The sequence below is a fragment of the Azolla caroliniana genome, unplaced genomic scaffold (assembly GCF_043228905.1).
Source record: "Azolla caroliniana isolate FFs.n. ecotype wild unplaced genomic scaffold, voAzoCaro1.0.p SCAF_4, whole genome shotgun sequence".
Lineage (NCBI taxonomy): Eukaryota > Viridiplantae > Streptophyta > Polypodiopsida > Salviniales > Salviniaceae > Azolla > Azolla caroliniana.
In genome coordinates, this window is record NW_028230439.1 from 24,839,220 (window position 1) to 24,860,622 (window position 21,403).

The 21,403-nt window shown below is 38.0% G+C and overlaps 4 protein-coding genes across 5 annotated transcripts; 2 read left to right on the top strand and 2 right to left on the bottom strand.

Moving 5' to 3' along the window:
* The first annotated feature begins 3,339 nt into the window (after positions 1-3,339).
* On the top strand, positions 3,340-7,796 carry LOC147865589 (ADP-ribosylation factor 1). Its single transcript, XM_087318437.1, has 6 exons — positions 3,340-3,557; positions 6,191-6,261; positions 6,399-6,518; positions 6,828-6,946; positions 7,310-7,391; positions 7,480-7,796. Exons 1-6 carry the CDS (start codon positions 3,410-3,412, stop codon positions 7,483-7,485), a joined length of 546 nt encoding a protein of 181 aa, XP_087174563.1. The 5' UTR covers positions 3,340-3,409; the 3' UTR covers positions 7,486-7,796.
* Positions 7,797-11,269: 3,473 nt separating this feature from the next.
* On the bottom strand, positions 11,270-12,300 carry NCLPP7 (nuclear-encoded CLP protease P7). The gene is made up of 2 exons (XM_087318438.1): positions 12,227-12,300; positions 11,270-12,193 (listed from the first exon to the last, which is right to left on the bottom strand). The coding sequence occupies exons 1-2, from the start codon at positions 12,264-12,266 to the stop codon at positions 11,535-11,537; spliced, it is 699 nt and encodes a 232-aa protein (XP_087174564.1). The 5' UTR covers positions 12,267-12,300; the 3' UTR covers positions 11,270-11,534.
* Positions 12,301-14,098: 1,798 nt separating this feature from the next.
* On the top strand, positions 14,099-15,345 carry LOC147865591 (uncharacterized). The gene has a single exon (XM_087318439.1). The coding sequence runs from the start codon at positions 14,150-14,152 to the stop codon at positions 15,101-15,103; it is 954 nt and encodes a 317-aa protein (XP_087174565.1). The 5' UTR covers positions 14,099-14,149; the 3' UTR covers positions 15,104-15,345.
* A 902-nt stretch (positions 15,346-16,247) lies between these two features.
* LOC147865592 (cytochrome P450 CYP72A616-like) lies at positions 16,248-20,552 on the bottom strand. Of its 2 annotated transcripts, none has more exons than XM_087318440.1 (5): positions 20,206-20,552; positions 18,964-19,193; positions 17,824-18,074; positions 16,964-17,342; positions 16,248-16,849 (listed from the first exon to the last, which is right to left on the bottom strand). In XM_087318440.1, the coding sequence occupies exons 1-5, from the start codon at positions 20,519-20,521 to the stop codon at positions 16,412-16,414; spliced, it is 1,614 nt and encodes a 537-aa protein (XP_087174566.1). In that variant the 5' UTR covers positions 20,522-20,552; the 3' UTR covers positions 16,248-16,411. The 2 variants fall into 2 exon arrangements, with proteins under 2 accessions (XP_087174566.1, XP_087174567.1); XM_087318441.1 differs by having other exon boundaries at positions 18,964-19,222; positions 20,206-20,343.
* Between the last annotated feature and the right edge of the window lie 851 nt (positions 20,553-21,403).

Below are 21,403 nucleotides of genomic sequence, written 5' to 3' on the forward strand. Positions count from 1 at the left end.
AGTTTGAAGAGATTTATCAGAACATTTACAAGGAAGTAAGGCTCAATTGGTTTGAGGATTCAAATACTTCTAATATAATAAAGAGTGTGTAATGTAACTTTAAAAATCAGATTCCTATATTATGGAATGCTGATAAGATTTTAGTGAATGTGGCGCAATGGATTCAAGAAAACAACTAATAAATGACAACACATTTGTGTTTAACCAATGGGATCAAGTCGACAATATAATCATAGAGGATGAAAAAACTCATGATATTATTGACACAAGGATTTTGACACTAAACATTACCTTGATATTTTAGAGTGATGTCAAAATAGGGTTACACATTAACATGGATTTTTTATTATCTGACATCACCAATGTTTTGACCTATAATTATATATGCTTCGATATTTTTGGAGTTTTCTTAAACGTAGAAATGATTGCCTTTGTATGAATTGAGAGATCTTTAATTTATGGAAGGGTTTTTGAAGTTTTGGTTTTTAGAAACACCCAAAATATCCTAATTAAACTATAATAGAATTTTGGTTCTTGTTTAACGAAAGCTTTTGTTTTATTTGACATTATGGATATTGGATTTACACTTTGGTTAATATGTGCATCTTGGGTTTGATAATATCAAAGGTTAATGCCTCCTTTGTACATGTTTAATGTTAGATTATCTCATCCATGGATCAAACACATTGTATTGTGCGTCCAATTTTCTAGTAAGTATCACCCATCATAAATATCATATATTGTCTAACCCAGCAATGAGGGACTTGTGGAACATGTGCCTCATTGTACACTATAGTTGAAGATTTCTTCTCCTTCGTAGTTATTATGTTTTTTTATTAACATAAGAGGATCACAATGTTATTATAAAGGAGGTGCTACAAGTGGTGAAGTTGTGGATGCTTAAGTCTTAATCCATTGGAGCTAGGGTGTCACGATTAGAAATTGAGAACTCCTTTGAGGCATTTGATCTTCGATGATATGAATTTTTTAAACACAAGGAAATTCAACATTGTTGGATTATTACAACGACGCCTAACCTTTTTGGCATGCATTTCAACTTTACGGTTCTCATATTTTACATTAGTATAAAAATCTTTGTACTTGTCTTAAGTAGCTAATTGTGGACTTGCTCCTTTATGTTCAACTTTTTAGTACGTTTACTCTCATGTATATCCATGTGTCAATTTCATGGCCCCCTCTCAAGAAAAAGAAAAAGACGTAATAGTTTCCTTTGAAGGTTCCCTCTTGTTAGAGTTTAATTTTCTTTTCTTTTGTTGGTTTTCAGCATGTTTTGCAACTTTGGTTTGTACATATTGTTTAGGTGCCATTATGTGTGATACTCAACATCATAATTTGAGGCGTATCTGAAAACTCCTTGTCAAGGTTTTTTATGAATACAATACACCGATTAACATTCTCTATGGAAATAATATATAGAAAAAGAGGGATTTAAAGACTCCTATTTAATAGACATGCTATATCTAAAATATCATGTTTGCCCCGAGGCTTTGTGACTAAAGCTTAACTCAAAACCATTGTTTTTTATCAACTTAATGTATTTTGGATGCAGGGTCAAGCTTTGTTTATTGCTTGTTTGATAAATGACACTAGACCCCAATTGTACAAAGACTAACACACCACCAATGTATCATGATGTTGTTTGAGGTTTCCCATGGAGTTGCATGAAGGTTCCCATAGCCACCCCTCGTTATCAAAATGCGGCCATTGTTGTAGATACCACAAATTGAGGTAATCACTTTGGCCATTGTAGAAGATGTAGGAATTGAGACAAGTAAATAATTCTAACTAAGTGTTGAGACACTCACACGCTACTGCTCAACAAATAATTAGAAGAGACAATATATGTAACTAGACATGCTCACATTTTATTATGAAGATTAAGGAGACAAATACTTGAGCTCAATTAAGCAATTACATCTCAAAATATGCTCTTGTAATGCTTAGTTCATTACAAAGGATAGTCCACCTTTGCTTAAATTTATCTCTCTTTGTTTATGGGGTTAACCCTGAAATTATTTACTAGATATATTTACATTTGAACGCTTAGATTAACATCATAACTAATTACCAGTACTATTTTCAAGGTTTGCAAATGTTCGCCAAAATGACAACGTAAGGTGTTTACATTGATCTAGTTACAAATGTTTTTTGAATTTAATAATCCTATAAGATAGGAAACACCTTGGCATGCTTGTGAGACACCCTCCTAGATGTGTGTGAACACAACAAAACACATTTTTTCTTAAAATTCTTATATGCCTTTGTTGCACACTATCCCTCTTCTTATTTTGATTTTTTACAATCACGTATAGATTTATGTTTTTCTTCACCCACATCATGGAGCACTAGTCTTGTATTGGGAACATAGCTTTGCTCTTTCAACTGAGAATTCAGGGTGTCTAGTTTTGCATATATATAGCCTTGCAATCGGGATGCCACTGATCATGAGGAAAGCATATATGAATTTCATCGTTCACCTCAATCATGCTGCATCCTAGTTGTTTCTTTACTCCTCGTTGGGCCATCGTTTCTCTTAGCATCATTCCATCTCTCATAATCCATTTGTTGCATAAATATTCGAGAGCACGATATACAAAGTTCAATTGTCGGCTTCCACCCTCTTCTTATTCTTATTTGTTCTCTTCTTATCGCTTAAGTTGTTTTGGGTAAAATGAAGAGTGTGCATGGTATACTAGCTTATATGCCCATTTCCGTTACAACTTTTGACCTAAATGCTACAATGAGTTTTGGCAGTCATTTGGTCATCATCATCATCATCATCATCATCCAAACATGTGCTTCCTATGTTGTTCATTTGAGTATTTTGAACTTCATACGTTGAAGATCTCCCACCATGCACGAGTGGCCAATTTCTTAGTGGAATGAATGCATACATTCCGAATAGTAAAGAAGGAATGAACATGTGAAACATAACGATAATAACCACATCATCTTTACTGCATTTGTCAATGCAACAAAGTCTAATAAGAGGTAAGCTATTGTAATTAATTGTCAATGCGTTTTGCCTTGGAGGTGACGCCAAAATGTTCTTCATACATTATTGTTCTCTTGGGGGGGGGGGGGGGGGGGTTGTGATGAAGATGGTCGATTAGCTTCCCACACTCTCCTCTTTCTATGAATAAGTCTTGTGTATCCAAAATTGTAATTAGTGGCTAAGTTTCTCATTTAGGAGCTAATTTTGTGATTAGGGTTAATTTAGGGCCTAATTTTGTAATTTTTGCCTTTCCTTGTTTTAGTTTTCTTAATTCACATTTTTGGCCCCTCCCCCCCCCCCCCCCCCCCCTCCTTTCTTCCTTCCTTTCTGCTGCACCCGCCATAGCTCCAGATCCTGCAGAGTTTCGTCCTTCCTTCTTTCTCTGTCATCGCCATGGGTCTCACCTTCACCAAGCTCTTCCAGCGCCTCTTCGCCAAGAAGGAGATGCGCATCCTCATGGTCGGCCTCGACGCTGCAGGGAAGACTACCATCCTCTACAAGCTCAAGCTCGGCGAGATCGTCACCACTATCCCTACCATAGGTATGGAATTTCTCTCTCTGTCTCTCTGTCTCTCTGTCTCTCTTTGATTGTATCCCTCGCACAAAGTCTGTCTTTCTCTCCTTTTGTGAATCCTTCCGCTCTCTCTGTTTCTTCTTGTGCGGATTTCTTCGTTTCTGCACAGATCCACTCTCTCAGATATAAGTGAAACATGAGACTGTTTAGGTTCTAGTTTCTATAGTTGATATTGCTTTCGATCTATACATGAGCCTTTTATGTTAGGGTTTCTAGATTTTCTTTCCTTACTTCCGTTATTTTCAAAAGCATGCGATGGGAATCCTTTTATTTTTGTTCGTGTTTTCTCTGCTTCATCCCTCATCACAGATCGATCCATTATGAGGTAAAGAAAGAATTAGGATTAAAGATGAAATTGTTCAGGTCTTCAGTTTAGGGTGATCGATTTTCAGTTTCACATATATTTCTTTCAGTTTTGTGCTAGGATTATTTGGATCTTGAAGTTTCATTAGTGTATCCTTACTTTTGTTAGTATGTTACTTGCTTCTCCCAGATCGATCCCCTCACAGTCAAGGAAAGATAGAGTTTGTAGCTCTGTATGTTCTAGATATACCGGTAGACTGATTATGTCTTAGGACTTCGGCATCAGACAGTTCCTATGTATGGCTTGATGTAGGAGTGGACAGTTTTTCTCTTTAGTGAGACGCACATGAATTCTTTTCTTTTTTTCTTGTTTTAAATCTGATTTGCTTCTCACAGGTTAGTTCAGATTTTTTTGGTCATTTTTAGTAATGGACTGTCCAGTTGCTTAGTGTAAGGTTTCTAGATGTTGTCGTAATGAAAGTTAAGGTTTTAGATCTTCGTGAGTTCTGTGTTTGTCAGTTCCAGATTGACTGGTTAGATCTGTAGGTTAGGTCTTCAAGATCTTCAGTTAGGTTGTGGATTCTTTCTTTTTTCTGTTAGTGTTCACTCTACTTCATTCTTTTTTCGCAGCTCAGAGTTGAGGAAAGTTAAGATTTGTAACTGGAACCTAGATTTAGATTTGCAGATGGATTGTTTCGGCCTTGATTTCAGCTTTTCTGGGTATTCAGTTTGCAGATCATCAACCTAGAGTTCTTAGATTCATAGTTTGAACTAGTTTAGGTGTTTAAGTTGGGATTCTTATGTGAATAATTTTCTTTTTGTTTGTGTTATGTCTCTCAGTTTCTCACAAGCACCCTACTCTCTGGTGAGGAAAGTTGGAGTTTGTAGTTCTTCATTTGTGTTTTTTATGTTGAGGCCATTTTAACTTTGCATTCAGAGATCCTCAATTTTAAATGCACTGTTTCTGCCTTTCTGATTTTGTTTTCGGGATCCTCAATTTTGTGTTGATTAGGTCTAGAAGTGGAATGCTTAGGTCTCTAAAGTTAGGGTGCCTAACATGTTCTTCATTTTTATTGGCACAAATTATACGTAGATTTATTAGTGGACTGTCCAAGCCTATCAATGTTCAGAAAATATTAGTGTAGGATAACATTTATTGTCTGTTTAGATTTATTTGTGGACTGTCTAAGAATATATAAGTTGAGGTTGTCGGGTCTTATTTTTCATGGATAGCAATTATATGATATATGTCAGTTTATTATGGGTCATCATGGATCATCATTTCTAGGAAAAAATATATTTAGATTACAGGCGAACTGTTTTGGCCATCAAGCTTGGACTATTTAAGCTGTTAAATTATGGTTCTTGGGCCATCTGCATTGGATGTTATTGACATATTTAATAGGTTTCAGATTAAGCTCTTGGATTAGTACATCTGTTATACAATAAATTATAGGTTTTAGATTTACAGTTGAGCTTGTAGGAAACATCTTGTAGCGTCATGATTGTAGGTAATAAATTAGATTTATCCATGACTCATTTCATCTTTTAGAGAGGTTTCTTATAAGTTGCATCATCATTTCAGTAGATGTATAAAACTTGATGTTTAGATTTAGGGAAAACCAACTCAATACCCTTACAATTTTGGTTAATTATCTAAATTTCTTGGCAACCATAGAAAGAGAGAACTATGGGATAAATTTACCTGACCGTACATGCAGAAATATACTTAACAGGGCTAAATAGGGGGTACCACCAATGGCATTTTGTGGAAGTCTTGAAGACATAGGGGAACTTGGGAAAATGAACAATGTCTCAGGGATATTTCTGCGTTTTTCCCGTTAGATATATGGGCTGGATGTTACTCGTTTTTAACCAATCATTTCAGCTTAATCATGTGATGTGGTGCATTTTCGTGATATAAATGGACAAACCTAGGGTTGGATTGATTGTAACACTTTTTTTAGATTTGACGAGCTCAATGTTGTAGCCTCACAAAAAGAGAATGCAGATGTTCAAATTGACTTTGCTAAGGATTTCCTTTTGGAATAGTATATAGTAAGGTGCCCATTGTATACCATTGCATTCTGGATTTAGCAATCTGCTGAAAGTGTTCCTATTTGCCAAACATGGTTTGTGGATGACCTTGACCAATGATATGTTGATTATTCTTTCATCAAGGAAGGTAAGAGTAAACACTAGTAATGATGTGGGAGTGCTGTCTCATATTTTATTGGGATGATATAGTAGTTGGACTTGCTATTTGTGTTTTCTTGCTAATTGCAACAATTTGGTAGGTTTCAATGTGGAGACTGTGGAGTACAAGAACATCAGTTTTACAGTATGGGATGTTGGAGGTCAGGATAAGGTATGTTATAGAACAAGTCAATGATTCTCTTGTATTATAATTTTTCCTAGCTGTTATGACTGTTGATGTGCAGATGCTCATACATCTTGAAGGTTTGCTGTTTAATTGTAAAAACAATATTTCCATTTGTCCATCAGATTCGCCCTTTGTGGAGACACTACTTCCAGAACACTCAGGGTCTTATATTCGTTGTAGACAGTAATGATAGAGATCGTGTTGTGGAAGCCCGTGATGAACTTCATAGAATGCTCAATGAGGTTCGTATCTGTAAAAATTTATGGCTCTTTAGAGTTACCTTCATTATTTCGTGGTAATTCCTGGATATCTATCTGTATTAGTTAAATCAAATTATGATCTGTAATTTGTGGACACCAGGGAAATTAGTATTTTGTACATATTCACACTCAGTAAATGTTACTACCTATCAATTAAATAATTTATGATATGTTTTAAGCATCATCTAATATTAATTATGTGGTGGTAATATTTATATATAGAGATGAGCAAGGAAGTATGGCTTCATGAAGATTGACCTCTACTAAATCTGTGTATTTTCTTGTTTATAGGATGAGCTGCGAGATGCTGTACTTCTCGTCTTTGCAAATAAACAAGATCTCCCAAATGCAATGAATGCAGCTGAAATCACTGATAAGCTGGGCCTCCATTCTCTTCGCCAACGTCACTGGTATGATGAATATTAGTTCATATTATAATGAATTGCTATATTTTGAACCATATTTAGATGATGGGAAAAATACGAAATGGTCATACATGTTTCCTTATTTCCTCACTTGCCCAAGTCTGTTATTTTTCCAAATGCCCAAGGTCAATGCCTCTGTTGGTGTTAATGATAATGCTTCTGGTGATGGAGGTGGGATGTTTGGAGGTCGTTTGAGAAAAGAAGATGCAATCTCCTGTTTCTCTCTTTCAGTGGTCTTCCAGGGGCATTTGTGGAAATAACTGAATCTTGCAGTTGGGGCCTCAGGATTATTTTAGATGATTGCTTTTAAATTTGCTTTGATGAGGAAAACTTTTCATTTGTTAACAGGTATATCCAGAGCACGTGTGCTACCTCTGGTGAAGGTCTCTATGAAGGTTTGGATTGGCTCTCTAGCAACATAGCTAGCAAAGTAAGACAGAAAATCATTTGCTAGTTTTCTCTAGTATCTCATTAATATGGATTTATGTAGAATTTTGAGGTTTATATTTTTTATGCAGGCGTAAGGCCCCAGCTGGCATATACATTATGGATAGAGCTGCTCAAATTTAATACAAATCTGGATTTGATGTTAATGTTAAAAACAAATTTTCATATTAAACTAATCACATGCCATAGTGCATTGTTTACTCTTACTTTATGGTGGTTATTTTGTTGGTGAGAGCTTCCATGTTTTGTTGTGGCATTAGCAGTCAAATAGTAAGTGCTAGACAAGAGAAACAATCTAATCCATGCCATAGGAATAATAGCATAGGATACACAACAATTTGTACAAGTTCTCTAGCTTTTATATTTATATATATAAATATATTCACATCTCTTATTCCTGAACTCTTTTTGTTTTTTTATTTTTTAGTCATTACTTTGAAGACAGTTTATCCATGTGGTAGTTGCTAATATAATAGGATATGAATACTTGGCTTTTAGCAGGACATGCCATGGTGCTGAATTATGTAAGTCGAGCAATAATTCTACAAGTTGCGACTCATGATTCTTTCACGTTTGTTGTAATTGATAGAATATTAGAATCAATGTATTCTCTTTTTCTTTTGGTGTTCTGATTAGATTCTGTGACTTCCTTTATAAACCAAATCTCCCTTTTCCTTTTTATTTTCTTTTTAATGAGAATATGGAAACTTCTCATTTTGTCTTCAACACTTGATTCTACTTGCGTGTTTCAATTGATGGCCTCTTTTAGTTTGCATATATTCCCAATATAAAGGAAATAAAAGGTTACTTCTTAAGATGGTCCAACTTCTACTTGGACCAGAAGAAATCATGTCTTCCAATCTGTCATTTAATTATAGATAGTATCTTGTGTTCAGCAGGCATGTTATCGTATTGGGTGCTGGGAGAGTACGATATGTTGGCTGTCCTTCCAGAGTGATTGGATCCTATGAGCTGTATTTAATGACATGGTTGAATCAGAGCTATATGTTGCAGTTTTGAATTGCAACCAAGCACTTTAGGACCTACCCTAGGAAGAATGGTAGAGATCATCATGGCTGGGCAAGATATCCTCGAAACACATTGAAGTTTAGAAAAAGCTCTACCTCGAGAGAAGAGATTTCAACAATCAAACCACCATGCCTTACAACCACAATTATAGATAATGGAGAGGAAGGTAGAGGCCATACACGTGGATTCGACTTAATTCTTACTAGTTGCATTATGTTACTTCCCTCCTAGGAGATTGAGATATTCAAAAGCAAACGACAATCAAGAAGCTAGGTTTCCATGATACAACATTGGTTGACTTATGGCTAGATAACATGTGATATCGCAAACATCTACAAGATCTAAGGTTTTGACACCATCTAGATACTTGCAATAGGGCAAACTTATGGAAAATTTCTTGCAACTTGACATGTTTCTCTCTAGGAGGCAGTGTGTAACACATCTAACCCCTGTGATCGGAACCACAACATGCCACCTTGACGGATAGAGAAGGCCTTGTGAGTTGTGGCCTTCTAAGTCTTTTTGACAGATGGAGATGACACCCATGACTCACAATAGGACAATTAATTCAAATGAACTAATGGGATCTATTAAACTAGATAGAGGGTGGTTGGGCGGTATGTTCAATTGGACCAGATACATCACGTAGCCATCCCTACGTAGTTGAATATTGTTGGTCATGCTCCACCCTAATCATAAATTTTTTTTCTGTGGTGTAACACGGTGGGAGTGTACTTTATTTCCTCACGACAAGGGAAACCTCCCAACACAAAAGTTTCACCATCCGACCTTGCTTGATCAGTGATGGCCATGCATATTTTTCTATAACCTCGCCCCCATGCACTATCATCTGTTTCATCTAGAAACAAGCAAAGATTTATAGTCACCAAGTTCAACAAGGATCCTACCATCTAATTCCAACCACACCATTGGATGCCCTTATCTCCCAACACTTAGATATACTTCACATCTTTGCCATTCCTAGTTTTCCTAAATAATCAAGACAAGGAATACTCTCCAAGATAGACGACTTTATGAATGTAAGCGTTGGTGTGATTCTAATTATGACATTTTTATGTAGAAAGCTTGTATCATATTGCTCACCAACCACTAGGTGACAACCATCTTAGGACTAAGTCATATATTTTAAGAAACACAAACTACATTCACCAAATTCCTTTGGCTTGTACATCGAATCTTGGATCATTTCTCATTGAAATCATAAATATGGTAAGCATTGAGGAACAAAGAAGTTCAAAAGCATATCAAAGAAAATATTTGAAATTTGGCTAGATGCAAGATATGAAGAATGATTTGGAAGATGGATGTAGTAAATTTGATTGATGGTACTTACTTAGATTACTTTGTGAAGGCAACTTCTTTACAATGACCATGTATTATGGCTTGGAGATATGTGGAGACTCGCAAGTCACACATAATTTTACACATGTTGCATTAACTACAAGACCATCTTATTCTCCAAACAAGAGAAACACACCTACCCATATATGCTATAGACTATCCATGGCATCTTATTCTTTTCAATGTGATAGGGTATTCGTGCAAGTTTTGCCACAAACACAGTGGTAAGTCCGTAAGTATAAATAACACTATTCTATAATTCTCCACATTCTATCTAGTTTGCTTTCCCACATTTTCAAACTCTGATCCAAACACATGTTCCTATGCCATAATGTGAATTGCAATGTTAATTAGTATAATGCTAGAACACCAAAAATCACTAGTTAAGATCCACGCACAATCTCTTTGGTTCTATTGATTATGCAAGGACAATAATAAAATCTATCAATATAAATCATGCTTTTTATTGTCCCCTTGGTTATGTTAAGATATAAATCACACTTTTTATTGTCCCCTTGGTTATGTTAAGATACTACCAAGGTGCCAATGCATAAACTTGTTAGTGCCTCGCTCTTCACAAAGGATGAGCTTAAAATTATGCTCTCGGATAATCCTCCCATTGAGGCATCATAGGCAGCTTAACCCAATGATTTTGCCCCTTAATTTCCAGGACCCTGAAAATAAACTTCTCTTTTTGTCCACCGTTCAGAAATTGAGATCGTGGTGTACTAAAGGCACCTCGATGATCTGATCATCTTTGAAGTTTTAATTGACATGCACAACCTGCATATTTCCATTGAGGTCGCTTTTAATTTAGATCGTGTGGATATCTTAGTCCCATGGGTCGTTATATAATTATAACAAATAGAAGTTGGGTTATCTCAGCATAGCAAAAACTTCAACCACAAAAGCATCTAGACAGACACTACATGCTCTCTAATTACATTACAAAGTCCAAATTTTTAAAATATGGCTCATCTTAGTGCTTGATTAGCCTAAAAGTAACCATCGATGGTGAAACATGTGTAAGGAGAAACACAAACAAACATCTCAAAAGATGGATAATATAATAGTAACAGAGCACCACAAACTTCAATAACTCTCAATATGAAGTACAAGATCCTCGATCATAATAATGAACTTCATACATAATGTACACAATCACCCACCGATCATAATAATGAACTTCATACATAATGTACACAATCACCCACCGATCATAATAATGAACTTCATACATAATGTACACAATCACCCAACATCTTTCCATCCACATAATCATAAAGAGGAAACATAGACTGATTACTGAAGTACATATCCAAGACTTCATCATAAGAAAACAATGTGTCAATAAATATGAAAATCCATTTCAGACAAAAAAGATGATTGAACCAACTTGATCATAATTGAAATTTATGTTGGTATATACACATTATCAATGGCCAAAAAGCTTTTCCGGGAGAATAATCATTGTCAATGTGAACTGAAGCTATCATCAATTATCAATTTGTAAAGGAAGAAAGAAACCCCTACATCATTCAAAATAAAAGAACATACAAATCTATGGTGTGAAGGAAGAGGAAGAATAGCCGACCCCATCGATCTAAGTATTCATTCATGAGGTCCATAAAAGAACAACATGGTTTTGGTTACCAATTTGTTCACCAATTCAAAAAAAGAAAAGAGTTAGAAAACGGCGTGTTTTGAATAGGAAAGGGAGTTTGATGAAAATTTACTATTTTGGCGGCTGTGCAGGAGGAGGACTAGTGTCTGCAACAAGAGATGCGGGTCTCGATTCGATAACTTCATCAATGAGCCCAAAATCCTTGGCTTCCTGGGGGGAGAGGAACTTATCGCGTTCCATACTCTCCTCGATCTTATCCAAGGCGGCGCCTGTATGCTTGGCATAGAGGCGATTGAGCCGATCGCGCATCTCCAAGATCTCCCGAGCATGGATGGCGATATCGCTGGCCTGGCCACTCGCTCCGCCCGAGGGCTGATGGATCATGACCCTCGAGTTCGGCAGCGATCTCCGTTCACCATGTGCGCCAGCACAAAGCAGGAGCGATCCCATGGAGCATGCCTGTCCGACGCAAAGTGTGCTCACGGGGCTCCGGATGTATTGCATCGTGTCATAGATAGCAAGGCCAGCCGTGACGACGCCTCCAGGCGAGTTTATGTAGAGCTGTATCGGCTTCTGGGGGTTCTCCGACTCGAGGTAGAGGAGCTGTGCTACGATCAGAGAAGCAGTGTCGTCTGAGATGGGGCCGTTGATGCACACGATTCGTTCTTTCAAGAGGCGGGAGAAGATGTCATAGGCTCGCTCACCACGAGGTGAGTGCTCGATCACCATGGGGACTAGGCTCATATCCCTGGCCTTCTGTTCCCATGAGTGTGGAAGAAGGGGTAATGGCGGCGACGAAGAAGACCTTGTTCTCAACAGAGTTCTCCTCACATGGCACAACATCTTTCTGTGTCTCCTCCTCTGTATCTGTCCGCTTTACTGTTCTTCTCTGATTCCTGTCTTTCTTCGCCTGTCTGTCTGTATTTATGCGTGAAGGAGACAGGCTCTCTGTTAGGGTTTGCGTTTCTGTTCTGTGCCACCGTTTCTTTCAGTTAACCTCAACCCTGAACCCTCTAAAAACGAAAGCAAAAAACACCACAAATTTGTATGTATGTATCTACGACACATACATACCATACATACATACATACATACATACATACATACATGATACATACATATACTATTATACACATACCATACATACATACACATACATACATACATACATACATATATTATATATACATACCAAACACATACATGATACAATTACTCAGGTGAAAACTTTGGTCCTTGATTTGGTCACCTTACACCACATTGTTGGTCGGTTCCATGACTTTCTGTTCATCTTGCTTCGGTCACAATGTGGATTCCCCGAGAATCCCATCCCCTATCCTATGTCGTTCTTGATTGCAATTTGTTGGCATTATCATACAATCACTCAACTCACAATGTTCCGTTTCCCGTGACAATCGTGGATTCTTGTTCAGGTCATAATCAAGGTTCTAGCAACATTTGGTATACAGAAGAAAATTCTAGAATACCATATGTTTATTTCCACTATGCCTTTTCATTATTCCATTTATATGTCCGTTGGCAACTCTTCAAAGATAGAGAATGGGGGATAATTTGACCATATAACTACCTACTCTTACAATGTTCATTAAGGGCTTTTGTCAAAATAATGAATAACATGACGATAGTTTCTAGTTCTTCATGAATATTATTATACAATGGAAACCTTTGAATACCACCTCGTTATTTCCTCTACGCTTTTTCATTATTCCATCCAAATGACCATCCTCAACCCTTGAAAGATAGACAATCTAGGATATTGACCATTTAACAAGTTCCAAGAGTGTTTAATTTGGGATATCTAGGACTAGACCAGCTAATCGCGACATATGGGTATGTGCTTTTTCTCTGACGGATGCAACAATACAATTTGCCGGAGAGGTATGTCATGTAACGCCACTAGAAAACCTGACGTTGCACTTGAGGAAATGATTTCCACTTCTTCACATAGGCTTTCTCCCCATGTCTATTATCAAACATGAAAGCATCTGAAAATTAACCCATTGTCGAGTCCTCAAATAACAACATGTTGAAACTTTCCAAATATCTGATAAGTACTTTGAAACATAACATCCAAACCTTGTAGAGAACACGAAACTTAACATCAACGAGCCAAAATTCACAAAAAACGGAGTTTTGGGTGCAAAGTCACATCAAAAACATGTTTCGACACTATTATTAGAATGCGTAATCGTTCTCTCTTTTATTTATTTATCGTAATTAGCTTACCCTAATGGTAAGTCGTTACTCTACTAGCACTAAACCCAATTTCCTCACCTCTCTAATACTCCATAGATATCTCTTATTTCACTAGATGCCACTATAGAATGTAGGGGTTGAACCCATGACCACCTGGTCTCCATTGGGCAACCTTACCTACCAATTAAGCTACATCCATTTGGACACACTCACACACAATCTCTCTCTCTCTCTACTTGGTGAAGGCATAAAATTGAGAGAACTCACATTGGATCCTCACCATGAGCTAAGCCCCGTCTCATTGATCAACACGGTCTTCAATGGATTTTAAAAAGCTATCTATCATTCTTTCTTTGTACATATATTTCATGAAAACACAAAATTATATTATTTGCATCCACCTAAGGGTGTTTTGGTACATCTTCACAACTATGTACATGAAACGGAATAAAGCCTTTTATTATCCAAAAAGACATATACATAACTAGCTGATCCAAATTCTTTGCCCTATGGCTATGGCTGTGGTGGGCTGTTTTTCCAGCTGCAGGAGTCACATTGACATGGGTTTGGGTGAAGAAGGAGTTGGAAGGAAGAAGAGGTTAGTAGGGAAGAGGATCGGCTTCACGACCCCGGCCCACTATGCATCCCGCCTACAACACCTCCTTCACCTCGAGGGCGCGGCCACGGTGTGGGCACCCTCAGTGTCCATCCAAGCCACAGATACAAGCTGCCACATCAGCTCCCTATTCTCCTCTTCCTCGCCGCCAGCTGGCATCGCTTTCACGTCCCGTGCCGGCATCCAGGCCATCTACGAGGCATTGTGCCGGAATCCTAGCCCCCTGGACATCCCCAATGGTCGCCACCTGGCACCACATGACACTCGCTTCTTCCTCGCGGCCCTCGGAAGAGATGCCGACCTTGTGCTGGAGCTTGATCTCTTCGGTGTAAGGTCATCTAACCAAGTAAAGCTCATAGTCCCATGTGAAGCCACCCCGAAAGCTATGGTGGAAGAGCTCGGGTTCGGCTATGGTCGCTCGGTGCTTTGCCCTGTTCCCTCAGTGCAAGGGGGCTTAGAAGAGCCCCCCGTAGTGCCCGAGTTTCTAGCTCACCTGGCTCAAAATGCATGGTTTCCTCTCCGGATGGACGCTTATGTCACCACATGGATAGGCGGTCATTGTGCCCGTCCTCTTCTTCCTTTGTCTTCCCTGGACGCCTTGGTCTTCACCTCTACTGCCGAGGTAGAAGGCTTGTTGAAGAGCTTGCATACCCTAAACATTCCTCATATTGAATCTTTTTCCGAATCTTTGAATGGTCCGAAGCCCGTGATATCTGCCCATGGTCCAGTTACCGCTGCTGGTGCGGCCCGTTTTGGCTTCTGGCCTCATGTGGTAAGCAGAAACTCTTCCAGCTTTCATGGCATTGTTGATGCCCTTGACCTCTATTGGAGATCTCTCCCCAACTAACAGCATCATTTAAGCATAACAAAATGCATGCATATATCATGCAACAAATGTATATAGGAATATACATGTATATATATACATGATCAACACATATCAACAAGACATAGCAGCTTCTACTGACGTTGTATTTAACATCATCTGGTGAACTGAATTCCCCATGTTCTTGGATTCACATTCTAGATTTGATCTTGTTGATATTTATATCCACATTCAAGATTTGGTGTTATTGTTATCTTTCCAGTCATACACGGTTAGATAAAAAAAATTCAGTTATTTCTCTATGTGGTTATACACGGTTGTTTCCAAGTAGCAGCAGATTAGAACAAGAAACTAATAAGACTTGCAACTGGGAAAAACTAGGAAAGTAATACATCGACATAAAGTAGTGAAAATCAGGCCCATTTAGGTGGTAATCCAGTGCCTGTGAAGAGTGGTTGCGTTTGGTGGGACACTACAACATGCAAGAATCATGCACGGTTGTTTCCAAGTAGCAGCAGATTAGAACAAGAAACTAATAAGACTTGCAACTGGGAAAAACTAGGAAAGTAATACATCGACATAAAGTAGTGAAAATCAGGCCCATTTAGGTGGTAATCCAGTGCCTGTGAAGAGTGGTTGCGTTTGGTGGGACACTACAACATGCAAGAATCATGAAATGTCCAGTAACATGGAAGTGATGTCAAGAAGAAAAAAATCTCAGTATACACCTCCGTTATTGACATTTAGATATCTCGAAGATAACTTGAAAATCTGCTACACGTTAGGTATTGTTGGTTTCTGCCATTTACAGACATGCTAACATCAGAAAAGTGGTCATGCTCTGCATTAAGTTACATCATTCCATTAAACTCCAGTGTAGGCAGTAATAGAAACAAAAACATACTGGCCCTATTTCTATCCTTTCCTAACTAATACACTTCTTTTATGACTATGTCAAAAATATAACAGGAGACGAAGTTAAGAGTAGATGGTCATTAATCAACAATGCTACGTAGTCATGACAATTTACAAAAGCTCGACCTCAAATATTATGGACAACCCTAAAATGTTAACCTTTCCCGTATCCATAATATTGGTAGTGACTAGCATAACCTCAAAAAAAACAATGATCGGTTCAACATAATTATCAATGTGGAAACCCATACGGTCATGAAATATCCATTGATAACTCTTGTTAGACATTAGTGAAATGCAATTATACATTTACAGATGTTTTTCTTTTTCAGAAAACGGACATGAATGCCTCTTACATTAGTTCCATACGTGTTTCTGCACATCTTTTATGATGGAACTCGACCATTTAGACAGTTATATTGGTTCAATGATTACTTGAACTCCATGCTTTGGTCGCAGAGTAATGTTATTCAGAGGAGCATGTTTGTAGTTCGGTGAAATATGAAAACGAAAATGCTTAAGGATAAGAGCAAGGATGACCTTGGCTTCTATCATGGCATAATGTTGGCCAATACAATTGCGTGGCCCAATCCCAAATGGTATGAAACCAAATGGATGTTTGCAAGCATTCACAACCCCATTGGAGAATCGTTCCGGTTTAAATTCATCAGCATCATCTCCCCATATGTCCTTCCTCCTATGAATGTACAAAGACTCTATCACAAATGCAGTGTTCGGGGGCAAAGTCCGAGATCCTAGTTTAAAATCTTTTTCAGTCGGGATCATTATCCGACGTCCGAGCTCAGGCACTGGAGGATACAGCCTTAATGTCTCATTAAGCACCATGCTCACCTGCAATACCAACTAGGTCATTTCTTGTTTTGGAACAATCCACACAAATTTCTTAATACAAAATCTTTTTTAAAGAAAATCTGTAAAAGGGTATAAAAAGGGGAAATGTTTTACGATTTTCAATCTACTCAAACTGTTGGGCTCTAGGTCTTCTCCTTTAGCACAGATTTCCAAAACCTCTTTTCTAGCTTTATCTTGCCATTCTTGGTTCAGTGATAGCAGCACCATAGTCCATGCAAGCAGACCCGCCGTTGTTTCATGACCAGCAAAGAAGAAAGTCTTGCATTCGTCTATAACATGCTGGGTGGTCAATTTTGGACCCTTGGTATTGCCTTTCGTTTCCTCTTCCAATATCAATCCTAGCAAATCCGATCCATAAACACCACCCTCGCTCTGTATTTTTTTGCGCCGTGACTCTACAATCTCATGTAGTTGAAGATTTATCTTCACCTCAAGGTTTGCACATTTACGGTTACTCTGTGTTGGCAAATATCTGAGAAGAACATCACGACAAACTCTCAACAACACATGCTATACACGTACATAGATTATTAATTCAGATGTGAGATTAGCAAAAGTTGTGTGTAGGAATTCCCAATTCCCTTTATTTTAGCACATTTTCGGTTACTCTGTGTCGGCAAATATCTGACAAGACATCACAACAAACTCTCAAGAACGCATGATATATACATGTAGATTATTAATTCAGATGTGAGATCATCTAAAGGTCTGTATAGAAATTCTCAATTCCTTTTATTCTCAAAATAGTCTCAGTAATGAATGTTGGCCTCAGTAGATAATTGTATCATGTGAGTTAACACCTGTTCAAACAGACCGTTGTATAAAGAGGGTACATTTACTGGTTCAACATGAAAATATGATATATAGTGAAGCTTAATTAATTGGAAATTAACATAAAACGGTATCTCAAACCAGGCCTTGAATACACATGATATAGAGTTTTTTGCACATACCTGTATCCTGGGATTATTGAGGTTCGAACGCTATTCTGTGCAAGCAGCTCAAGAAGTTCAACTTGCATTTCGAACACGTCTCTCCCTTCGAGATAGCTTGAGCCAAAAAATGACCGCACAAGGATGTCAGCAGTAACATCCTTAATAGGCTTTGCAACTTCTATCTCAAGAGGGCAACCTTGTTCTATCACCTGTTTCTTCCAGTCTTCAACCATTTCCATTGTACTTGTCATCATATGAACAACCATTTCCTATCATACAAAGTGCCAAAAGTGGAAAATAATAAGCTTATACAACACCATGTATAGTCAATCGTTTTTCATGTTTGAAATGTTTAATTTAATTTAGTGTAAAACCCTTAATTTTGATCCATCAATTTCGGATTTCATGACTTATGTGAATAGAAAAACACCATTCGGCGTCACCCATTAGCTATGATTATCTACAATATGGGCCTTTGCTACATGATCTTGATCATATTATACTCTCACATGAACGGACACACTTAGCTGATCCCAAGCAAATTCGTGTATAGATTCAGGTTTTGGTGACACTATCAAACCTGAAACTCTTCATCACTCTTCTCTCCAAAATCCAAGACAGGACTAAACCATTCTCCCTACCCTGTGGAAAAGTGTGTAGAAGTTACATAAACATTGTTTATCCAAGTGTATACAGTTGTCTTTGCTACATGATCTTGATCATATTATACTCTCACATGAATGGACACACTTACCTGATACCAAGCAAATTTACGTATATATTCAGGTTTTGGTGACAATATCAAACCTGAAACTCTTCATCACTCTTCTCTCCAAAATCTAAGACAGGACTAAGCCATTCTTCCTACCCTGTGGACAAGTGTGTAGAAGTTACATAAACATTGTTTTTCCAAGTGTATACAGTTGTCTTTGCTACATGATCTTGAGCATATTATACTCTCACATGAATAGACACACTTATCTGACCCCAAGCAAATTTGCTTATATATTCAGTTTTTGGTGACAATATCAAACCTGAAACTCTTCGTCACTCTTCTCTCCAAAATCTAAGACAGGACTAAGTCATTCTTCCTACCCTATGGATAGGTCTGTCGCAGTTACATAAACATTCTTTATCCAAGAGTAAACAGTTGTCTACCTTGAGTTTCTCTGCAAAGAAGGCCGGCCTCATGATGTTGCGGCGGTGTTCCCACTCTTCTCCATCAATAAGGAGGAGTCCATTTCCCAACAAGCGAAAGAAAGTCTTCTTGATAACTTCCAATCTCTTCAAATGCTTCACGTCCGCCATCAAGACACATTTGGCATCTTCCGGTTTGGTTATTGCCACCGTGGCATGAGTGCCCCACCAAAAAACAAAAGGGGCATCATCTGCATTAATAGTGAGATGAAGAAATCACCTTAAAAGGCATATCATGATTAGAGAGAATTATATCACCAAAACACATGGATCAAATACAAGCCAAACATCAAATGGAAGGAATCAGCACAAAATCAGAATTAGTGAGAAAAAAACAATCATCAGTGAGAAGGAATCACAACAAAAATCAATAACTATTGACAAGGAATCACACGAAAAAGCAATCACGATTGAGAAAGTATCACCACAGTAGTATCATTGGTGAGGAGTCAACAAAAACGCATGAAGGAATAACCACAAAAGGCAATCATGAGTGAGAAGCAGCCACCGCAAATGCAATTGTGAGGAAGAAGGCACTATCACAAAAGGAATCATGAGTGAGAAGACACAACAGCAAAAGCAACCATGAGAGTCGTGAAATAACCAAAAAAAGCAACAATCAGAGAGGAGAAACTAACCTCGGAAGTGTAAAAAAAGCATCATTGCGAACAAGATGCCATTGCAAAGACACAGTGAGAAGGAATGACAAAAAACCATTCAGTGAGAAGGAATAACCACAAACCCATCATTGGAGAGAAAATAAAAAACATCGCCGAAACATTACAGGAAAAGAATGAACATCAAAGAGAGAGAGAGAGAGAGAGAGAGAGAGAGAGAGAGAGAGAGAGAGCACCGAGAATGAGAAAACTCATCTTCAATGTTATAAGAAAGAAAGTGCCATCTTCATTAGCACCATCATTAAAGAGAAAGAGAGAAATAGGACAGCAAGAATGGGAAAAGTTAAGTGCCATATGGTCCATACGCATTATCATCCTTCATAATCCATAAGCATGGTGCACCATCATGGTTGTCATCCTTAAGCATGGATTACTGTCGCTGTCATAATTCGTATCATGCATCACCCATAGGTATAGTGCACCATATCGACATCATCATAATACATCACCATCATGCATATCTTCCACGCATCAATCCATTCTGAGTAGAGTAAGAAGGGGACATAGTAGCATAGTATGTGCCTACCTTGATAATGAGACGTGGATACGTGCTTGCTGATGAAAGGGCAAAGACGATCAAAGAGGAGATGATGATGAGAAGGCGAGGGCATGGGAGAGATTTGCGCTTCTGCATCCATCCTCCTCAACTCTACCAAGTTACCGGTGACAGGAGGATATGGAAGGACATGGAAACCCTGCTCAACAAGGGCTTTGTAAGCAGACCAGGGGCGAATGAAGTAGGATTGAATCAATGAAAACACACGGCGCAATCCAACGATGGCAAGCAAAGACATGAAAATCGCCAGAAAGCTAAAGGAGGAGTCAATGGTGTACAGAGCCATCTGAGTAGTCTTCCTCTTTTGTCTGTCTCTTCAGCATATGTGTGTGTGTGTGTGTGTGTGTGTGTGGAAGAACCGATTAATTCCCCTCTATCCTTCCATCTTCTTCTTCGTCATCTGCATCTCCCCTGTTCTTCTTTCTATCTTTCATTATTTTGATCTGTTCACTATCGTTTAGTCCTTACAATCAGGAAAAAAGGGAAAAAAAGCCCAAATGGAATTGTCATCTTCTAAGAACAGCTTTCCTTTCCTGGTTCAAAAGTCGCCCATGGTCCCAACTCAATTTCACTCTAATTTCGGAACTATGTCTCACATCTGATCTTCAAGGACACTTATGTAATTATAACACATGTTAGCTACCCTCACAATATAGCTAGTGGGCAATTGAACAAAAGGAATTCGGGATAGAATCCCAACCATCCAAGCTACCAAATAAGTATTGCTTTTAGCTCCTTCATGTACATATTGTTCTTGTATTGCATGCCTACCATCAAACATAAATTTTATCCCAATCACACCTACATAGTGGGTCTTTACTCAATATATAAATGATGGATGGAGATCATAGCCCAAAGTGGCTTTTAGTAGATATGTAATAAATTATTCTTTTGTGGACCCAACCAACCATACAACAAATTTTGTAATTTGTCGTAAGAAAGGATGTCCATGTGCATTGCAATGCATTGTCCCAACTTGTTTTTTAGTAATGATTCTTTATCAATTGTTTTCATATGTCTTGACATGTAGTCGGTGTTGAGTCCCCACACCAAGCAAGTCACAATAAAAAAATAACTGCTAGTTAGTGGTTGGGATAAGTACCGTTATTTATTCTGATGAGACACTACAATTAGCAAGAATAATGAATCTTCCATTAATATGGAAGTG